This window comes from Procambarus clarkii, chromosome 67 (genome assembly GCF_040958095.1).
Source record: "Procambarus clarkii isolate CNS0578487 chromosome 67, FALCON_Pclarkii_2.0, whole genome shotgun sequence".
NCBI classification, from domain to species: domain Eukaryota; kingdom Metazoa; phylum Arthropoda; class Malacostraca; order Decapoda; family Cambaridae; genus Procambarus; species Procambarus clarkii.
The window spans coordinates 22345834-22354909 of record NC_091216.1 but is presented as its reverse complement, the minus strand read 5'-3'; the positions used below and the strand labels follow the sequence as shown (position 1 = coordinate 22354909).

General features: G+C 47.7%; 1 protein-coding gene across 1 annotated transcript; it reads right to left on the bottom strand.

Annotated features, from left to right (window-relative positions):
* Positions 1–456: 456 nt before the first annotated feature.
* On the bottom strand, positions 457–7754 carry LOC123767723 (uncharacterized). Its single transcript, XM_045757667.2, has 7 exons — positions 7706–7754; positions 6125–6232; positions 2893–3004; positions 2648–2741; positions 2086–2186; positions 1839–1962; positions 457–994 (listed from the first exon to the last, which is right to left on the bottom strand). The coding sequence occupies exons 2-7, from the start codon at positions 6186–6188 to the stop codon at positions 857–859; spliced, it is 633 nt and encodes a 210-aa protein (XP_045613623.2). The 5' UTR covers positions 6189–6232; positions 7706–7754; the 3' UTR covers positions 457–856.
* Between the last annotated feature and the right edge of the window lie 1322 nt (positions 7755–9076).

The window sequence follows — 9076 nt, the reverse complement described above, 5'->3', positions numbered from 1 at the left end:
ATCGCCTAAACAGCAAAGGAAATAACAAAGGGATATTAATAAGGTGTTAAATACATCGACACAAAACAATGTATATAAATTGGTTAAGTTTAGATTCAGGAGCAGACGAGGAGTCACAATAACGTTGCTGAAATATGTTGACCAAACCACACACTAGAAAGTGAAGGGACGACGACGTTTCGGTCCGTCCTGGACCATTCTCAAGTCGATTGTCGACTTGAGATTCAGGAAAAATTTGGGTAAATACTAGTTTGAAAATAGGGTGGTTGATCTGTGGAACAAATTCACGGGTCACATAATATATGAGGGATGACTTGATTGTTTCTAGTGAAGGTCAGACATATATAAATGAGTTTGGGTGGATATAATAGAAGCTGCCTCGTATGGTCCGAGAGTGCTTTTGTAGTTTTCTTATTAATTCTTATGCTATCATTAGGAAGGGAACAAAACAATAAGAAAATTTATTTATGTTTATTTTAAGTAATGCAAATTTTCGCTTTATTGACAAATGTGAAAACCTCTGAAATTTTAGCTTTAAGCATCATTATTGATCAGCACTTGAGAACTCTTTGGTAGTGACGTCATCGGTCTATGACGTCATCACCAAGACCTAACCGACTTCCTGACTCATTTCCTCTTCACTGACGTTGACGAATTATGATATTTTAATGACAAATTGTGCTGTATAGTTGAGCCAAACAATCTATGCATTACCATTAGAAAGTCAAAGTCTGAAGATGTTGGTAAGACTTGAAACAGACAGCAAGTGAGTTACGAAGCAAAACACTAAAGTTATATAATGTTTACAGTTGTAGAAAGTGCGACTATCCTCCTTCTTGCTGCCGGTGTGAGGCACTTAGACACAGAGGAGGCCGTTGACGATCCCCTCGATCTCCTCAGAGATTGAGTTGAAATATGCCTCGGCCATATCTACGAAGAGTCCAGGATTGGCATCGATGTCTTGGTTGATATCATCGGCGCCCTCAAACTCTGCCTGTAACATCAGGCACGAGGCTGTTAGTTATGAGCGTCAACAATTATAGTGTGGCTTCATTAATGTCCCAACACCCCAGTGGACTATGATGTCCCAACACCCCAGTGGACTATGATGTCCCAACACCCCAGTGGACTATGATGTCCCAACACCCTGTGGACTATGATGTCCCAACTCCCTGTGGACTATGATGTCCCAACACCCCAGTGGACTATGATGTCCCAACACCCCAGTGGACTATGATGTCCCAACACCCTGTGGACTATGATGTCCCAACTCTGACAATCACCTGACCTACAATAGAAAATACCAGCCAAGTGATTTAAGCCACACCCACAATCCTTAATTTTCTCAGTTTGACCAGGTTTAACCCTTAGGCTGCTGACAAAGCTTATACGAGTTTTATGATCACTACATGTTGCTAGCTGGATTTATAAACAATTCAGTAGTGAAACTAAGTAAAACTATGTTCCTTGTGTATTTTTGGGCAGGATCTGATTCTTGGGTAGAATTATGTATTCTTGGGCAGCAAACATGTGCCTTTGCAACACGGGCAGGTGTTTGGTGTTATAATTACTACAGCTAAATATAGGAAAACACTTCCAATAAATGTATTAGTTTTGATTATAATCTAACTGAGCAATTTAAGGGATAGGTTGACAAAACTGACATTTTCCTAAATTTATTTATATCTGGTTCACTTAAATTATATATATAGTGCTAAAGTGTTTAGTATACCTGGTTGAAAGTATATAATGTTTGCCTAATTTTCTAAGCATTATTTCTCCTTTGTCGTCCCCCCCCCCCCTCCACTACCCACAAGAGAGGCAGGAGGTGTACTCACGTCGACAGAGCGTACGGTGAGGTCAATGACCAGGGAGCCGGGGTCGACGCACACAGACAAGGGGTCCAAGGAGTAGGTATCAGAGGTAAAGTCAACGTTGATCGCGAAGCCTTCAAGGAACAAGCTGTGGGGAAACACACACCATCAACACTCACATATTTACACCGTTTACAATCTTCAACATTCAGGCTTTTGACCTTAACATCTAGAGAAGTTTCTGACTCAAGAAGCAGCGTTGCCAACTTACTCGGCTTTACCGGCGTATGCGACTTCCCCTCCGTTGAAGGTTCCAACGATGGTGTAGTCGTCGGTGTGCCAGGTCCAGTCACTGGTCGTCTCAATCCTCACCTGCAGGTGGTAGGAAGGGCACTCTTATCTCAGTGGGTTGTTGTTGTTTTAGATTCAGCTACTTAGAACAAAAGTTCCAAAGTAGCACGGGCTATGGTGAGCCCGTAGTGGACTTACCTGGCAGAGGAGCAGGGCTGTAACTGCCTCTCAGTGGGTGGGGTACGGCATTCTTATCCTACTAAACGTTACGTTACTTTAAACTTAGTGCGGGTACGTCACTTTTATCATTGAGGGTTTACATCGCTCTTATGTTAGTTGATTGATTGATTGATAAAGATTAAGCCACCCAAAAGGTGGCACGGGCATGAATAGCCCGTAAATGTTAGTTAGGGCGCGTCGCTCTGATATAAATGGGGAAAGGTAAGACAATCTCCACTCTCCTAATTATGGTGGTTCTACCGCATTAGAAATGAGAGGAGTTGGGATAGGTTTACCTCATTAAAAAAGAGGGGTAGACCTACCTCGTTAGAGATGAGGGGAATTGGAGGTTCGAAGAAGGTGACCACAATCTCCCCGAAGCCCGTCACGGGGATCACGTTAGCGTTGAGCAGGACACTGTGGAGAGTGAGATACTTGTCAGTGTTACTCTTGTGGTCAGTGTTTACCACAACACGTGTCTTGACAGATATTAACAGGTGTTGGCAGGTGTGAGGCAGTGATACAAGTTGCAACAGGTATGTGTTCACGTGTTAAATATTGAACATACTCGCTGTGGTCGGTAACAACAGGCACGTCAGTGAGGTTGTTGATGGTGTACGGGTCGTAGGGAGCCAGGAACTCCCTCAGCGCCGCCGTCAGCTCATCCTCCAGGATGCCGTCTGTTGAGAACAGATAAGTGTACGGGTTTATACCATGTGTTGAGAAGGGTGCTCTCAATCTACAGTTAGTGTACGGGTTTAGGTCATGGTCTATCAAGTATGGAGCAACAGAGGGTCATTCTTCATTCATGTGTGAAGCAATGTGAACCTTAAGGTTATTTCACAAACATTCAAGATAAACTGTTACACTGAGTGAAAATTTAAACCTGTTTTAGAATATTCAAAATTCGAGTAAATATCATCTCAGAGTATCGTTCGAATATTATTCAGAGTATTACCTCTAGTATTAAATCATTCAAACAAGGACACAACGTTTTATCCAGTTTTGGTGAGGAGAGAGAGCAAGTAGGAAGTCTTAAGTTAGGCCCGGTGCAACCAAAGCTTGGGAATGGTAAAGTTAGGCCCGGTGCAACCAAAGCTTGGGAATGGTAAAGTTAGGCCCGGTGCAACCAAAGCTTGGGAATGGTAAAGTTAGGCCCGGTGCAACCAAAGCTTGGGAATGGTAAAGTTAGGCCCGGTGCAACCAAAGCTTGGGAATGGTAAAGTTAGGCCCGGTGCAACCAAAGCTTGGGAATGGTAAAGTTAGGCCCGGTGCAACCAAAGCTTGGGAATGGTAAAGTTAGGCCCGGTGCAACCAAAGCTTGGGAATGGTAAAGTTAGGCCCGGTGCAACCAAAGCTTGGGAATGGTAAAGTTAGGCCCGGTGCAACCAAAGCTTGGGAATGGTAAAGTTAGGCCCGGTGCAACCAAAGCTTGGGAATGGTAAAGTTAGGCCCGGTGCAACCAAAGCTTGGGAAAGACACGAACAGACAGATTTGTCGGTGGCTTCCCACGCGCTGTTAGACAAGTATATGTACGAGGGTGTAGGTCGGGTCGGTGGGTCCCTACCCACTAGACAAGTACATGTACGTGGGTGTAGGTCGGGTCGGTGGGTCCCTACCCACTAGACAAGTACAGGCACGTGGGTGTAGGTCGGGTCGGTGGGTCCCTACCCACTAGACAAGTACATGTACGTGGGTGTAGGTCGGGTCGGTGGGTCCCTACCCACTAGACAAGTACAGGCACGAGGGTGTAGGTCGGGTCGGTGGGTCCCTACCCACTAGACAAGTACATGTACGTGGGTGTAGGTCGGGTCGGTGGGTCACTACCCACTAGACAAGTACAGGCACGTGGGTGTAGGTCGGGTCGGTGGGTCCCTACCCACTAGACAAGTACAGGCACGAGGGTGTAGGTCGGGTCGGTGGGTCCCTACCCACTAGACAAGTACATGTACGTGGGTGTAGGTCGGGTCGGTGGGTCACTACCCACTAGACAAGTACAGGCACGTGGGTGTAGGTCGGGTCGGTGGGTCACTACCCACTAGACAAGTACAGGCACGTGGGTGTAGGTCGGGTCGGTGGGTCACTACCCACTAGACAAGTACATGTACGTGGGTGTAGGTCGGGTCGGTGGATCCCTACCCACTAGACAAGTACAGGCACGAGGGTGTAGGTCGGGTCGGTGGGTCCCTACCCACTAGACAAGTACATGTACGTGGGTGTAGGTCGGGTCGGTGGGTCCCTACCCACTAGACAAGTACATGTACGTGGGTGTAGGTCGGGTCGGTGGGTCACTACCCACTAGACAAGTACAGGCACGAGGGTGTAGGTCGGGTCGGTGGGTCCCTACCCACTAGACAAGTACAGGCACGAGGGTGTAGGTCGGGTCGGTGGATCCCTACCCACTAGGGAAGTACAGGCACGAGGGTGTAGGTCGGGTCGGTGGGTCCCTACCCACTAGGGAAGTACAGGCACGTGGGTGTAGGTCGGGTCGGTGGGTCCCTACCCACTAGGGAAGTACAGGCACGTGGGTGTAGGTCGGGTCGGTGGGTCCCTACCCACTAGGGAAGTACAGGCACGTGGGTGTAGGTCGGGTCGGTGGGTCCCTACCCACTAGGGAAGTACAGGCACGTGGGTGTAGGTCGGGTCGGTGGGTCCCTACCCACTAGACAAGTACAGGCACGAGGGTGTAGGTCGGGTCGGTGGGTCCCTACCCACTAGGGAAGTACAGGCACGAGGGTGTAGGTCGGGTCGGTGGGTCCCTACCCACTAGGGAAGTACAGGCACGTGGGTGTAGGTCGGGTCGGTGGGTCCCTACCCACTAGGGAAGTACAGGCACGTGGGTGTAGGTCGGGTCGGTGGGTCCCTACCCACTAGACAAGTACAGGCACGAGGGTGTAGGTCGGGTCGGTGGGTCCCTACCCACTAGGGAAGTACAGGTGCCTGGGTGTAGGTCGGGTCGGTGGGTCCCTACCCACTAGGGAAGTACAGGCACGTGGGTGTAGGTCGGGTCGGTGGGTCCCTACCCACTAGGGAAGTACAGGCACGTGGGTGTAGGTCGGGTCGGTGGGTCCCTACCCACTAGGGAAGTACAGGCACGTGGGTGTAGGTCGGGTCGGTGGGTCCCTACCCACTAGACAAGTACAGGCACGAGGGTGTAGGTCGGGTCGGTGGGTCCCTACCCACTAGGGAAGTACAGGCACGAGGGTGTAGGTCGGGTCGGTGGGTCCCTACCCACTAGGGAAGTACAGGCACGTGGGTGTAGGTCGGGTCGGTGGGTCCCTACCCACTAGGGAAGTACAGGCACGTGGGTGTAGGTCGGGTCGGTGGGTCCCTACCCACTAGACAAGTACAGGCACGAGGGTGTAGGTCGGGTCGGTGGGTCCCTACCCACTAGGGAAGTACATGTACGAGGGTGTAGGTCGGGTCGGTGGGTCCCTACCCACTAGGGAAGTACAGGCACGTGGGTGTAGGTCGGGTCGGTGGGTCCCTACCCACTAGACAAGTACAGGCACGAGGGTGTAGGTCGGGTCGGTGGGTCCCTACCCACTAGGGAAGTACATGTACGAGGGTGTAGGTCGGGTCGGTGGGTCCCTACCCACTAGGGAAGTACAGGCACGTGGGTGTAGGTCGGGTCGGTGGGTCCCTACCCACTAGACAAGTACAGGCACGAGGGTGTAGGTCGGGTCGGTGGGTCCCTACCCACTAGGGAAGTACATGTACGAGGGTGTAGGTCGGGTCGGTGGGTCCCTACCCACTAAACAAGTACAGGTGCCTGGGTAAAGGTGTAATAATACACTCACAAGAGCAGTGCGGCAACACTGAGGCCACCAGAAGAGTGACGATGAAGCTGCTGAATCTGAACATGGCGAAGCTGTGTCACAACAATGACTATCCACTGGAACTCACACCTGGAAACAGCAAAAAAAAATATACATATCATCATCACCATGACTGTTGTGGCGAGAAGGCAAAGGACTAACTTAATTACACATCAGTTACCAAATAAATTTAAATCTTTTTTTCAAATAAATTATCTAGTGAAGAACAATTTAATATTAACAGTGTATCATTGATCACTACAAATTAAGAAGTAATAGTCCATGTCAGTGTTGACGAAGTAATAATCATAACTTACAGGAGGGGATATTATGTATAGGGAAACTGTAGACTATAAATTATATGAACCGTTACTTAAAATGGAGATTTGTAAACCAATACACATTCACACCGAACAAGTGATCAGATCTCTAGCTCTAACTATCATCTTGGTAGATTATTATTAATCTTGGCAAGGATAACTTAAGAAAATAATAAACACAATTCCGTATTTTAAAAACATTTAAATATATAACTCAAGAGGAAATAGTTCGTGGAATGTGTTCATAGCCTAGTGTTCAGTGGTATACCTCACTTGTTTAATGTAGGCTGTACCAGGGCTCTATAGCACTGCTCCTCACCACCTGACATTGCTGGCCACACACTGTACTGTACGTGACACTGGAGGCCAGGTACGTGACACTGGAGGCACATACTGTATGTGACACTGAAGGCCACACACTGTACTGGAGCAAGTGACACTGCTGGCCACACACTGTACTGCATGTGACACCGGAGGTCAAGTACGTGACACCGGAGGTCAAGTACGTGACACTAAAGGCCACATACGTGACACTATAGACCACATGAAGTGTAGAGTACTGGAGAGCAGTATGGGGTAAAATATATCTGGACTAACTGACCAGGAGGAAGCAATGGAGTACCCCGAGCTGAGGGTTCCCCAGTGTGCTAATGACTTCACTTGCACACGATCCACAGTGTTAACAACAATGTCGAAACCCACCAAAATTCGTGTCGACTTTATTGAAGATGTTTCTCCTGTAACGGCTTTATTAAAGCGTTTTTGATGGCCATATGAATTAAATAGGCAGCATATAACCTAATGGAGGCAGCTCTTATTTATATCTACTCAAACTCATTTATATATATGTTTAACCTACGTTTGAAACCGTTGTAGGTAAACGGCATATTTAGCAAATTTATTTGCATCTTTTTAAATCTATTTTCACCTTTACGTTTTTAAATATTTTGATATTAGATTAAATAACATTTTCATTATATTTTTGGACGACACAAACTTAGGAAACATTGTAAATCAGCAGTATTTGGAGGCCTGGTTATAAACACATTGGTGGATGGTGTTTGCCTGAAACTAATAGGGTCGAAACTACCCTACTAGTTTCAGGGAAAACTAGTAGGACTAGGGAAGGGAAAGTTCGCAGTTTGCTAACAGGGGTCAAAAGTTGTCTGCTAAACAAACACTCTTAAAAACCAAACAAAAAATATTAAAGTAAAATACAATTTGTTGCCAAAAAATGACTTACCTGTTTGACGAGGACTTGTCTGTGAGGTGCTGGAGTGAGTGTGTCTGCTGTTTATATATGGTCCTTTGATGAGGGGGGGTTTTCTATAAGGGGGTAGTATGAGGGGGGGGGGGAACACTTTGCCATGAGGGGGGCGGGGACTGTAGGCAACACATGGTGGCTCCCACCACCCTCAACACTATTCCCATCAAAACAGTTTTACAGACACTGTCGTGCATTACACCCAGGTTAGGCTTGTGATACTACATTTTATTACACGGAATTATATTACTTGGTATGTAAGTTGATCCATAGGTTTACTAGACGATTAAATCATAAGCAGTTTACTTCTATGGAGTGAAATCGCTTAACTGTCATTTTGAAAGCATTGTTTCAGGTGATATTTGACAATGTTTAATTTAAGCAGTTTTATGGGTTAAGATTGTCATGCACTTTAATGATCTTAAAAGCTTATTATTTTCCTTTCCGAATATATTTATCTTGAATGATCTCATTATGGCACTTAATATTATATAGACTTAATTTATAGCCTTATAATGACTTACTTTACAGCCGTATATTGACTTTACAGACTTATGGAATATTAGTTTACAGCCTTATATTGACGTACATGGTGCGAGTCTTAACCAGGTTGTGCCTCTACAGTTCTGTATATATGTTCTACCCTATGATCTCGACAGATGGGTCGAGGTGCCCAGTACTGATGATAGACAGATGGGTCGAGGTGCCCAGTACTGATGATAGACAGATGGGCCGAGGTGCCCAGTACTGATGATAGACAGATGGGTCGAGGTGCCCAGTACTGATGATAGACAGATGGGCCGAGGTGCCCAGTACTGATGATAGACAGATGGGTCGAGGTGCCCAGTACTGATGATAGACAGATGGGCCGAGGTGCCCAGTACTGATGATAGACAGATGGGTCGAGGTGCCCAGTACTGAGGGTAGACAGATGGGCCGAGGTGCCCAGTACTGATGATAGACAGATGGGTCGAGGTGCCCAGTACTGAGGGTAGACAGATGGGCCGAGGTGCCCAGTACTGATGACAGACAGATGGGTCGAGGTGCCCAGTACTGAGGGTAGACAGATGGGCCGAGGTGCCCAGTACTGAGGGTAGACAGATGGGCCGAGGTGCCCAGTACTGAGGGTAGACAGATGGGCCGAGGTGCCCAGTACTGATGATAGACAGATGGGTCGAGGTGCCCAGTACTGAGGGTAGACAGATGGGCCGAGGTGCCCAGTACTGAGGGTAGACAGATGGGTCGAGGTGCCCAGTACTGAGGGTAGACAGATGGGTCGAGGTGCCCAGTACTGAGGGTAGACAGATGGGCCGAGGTGCCCAGTACTGAGGGTAGACAGATGGGCCGAGG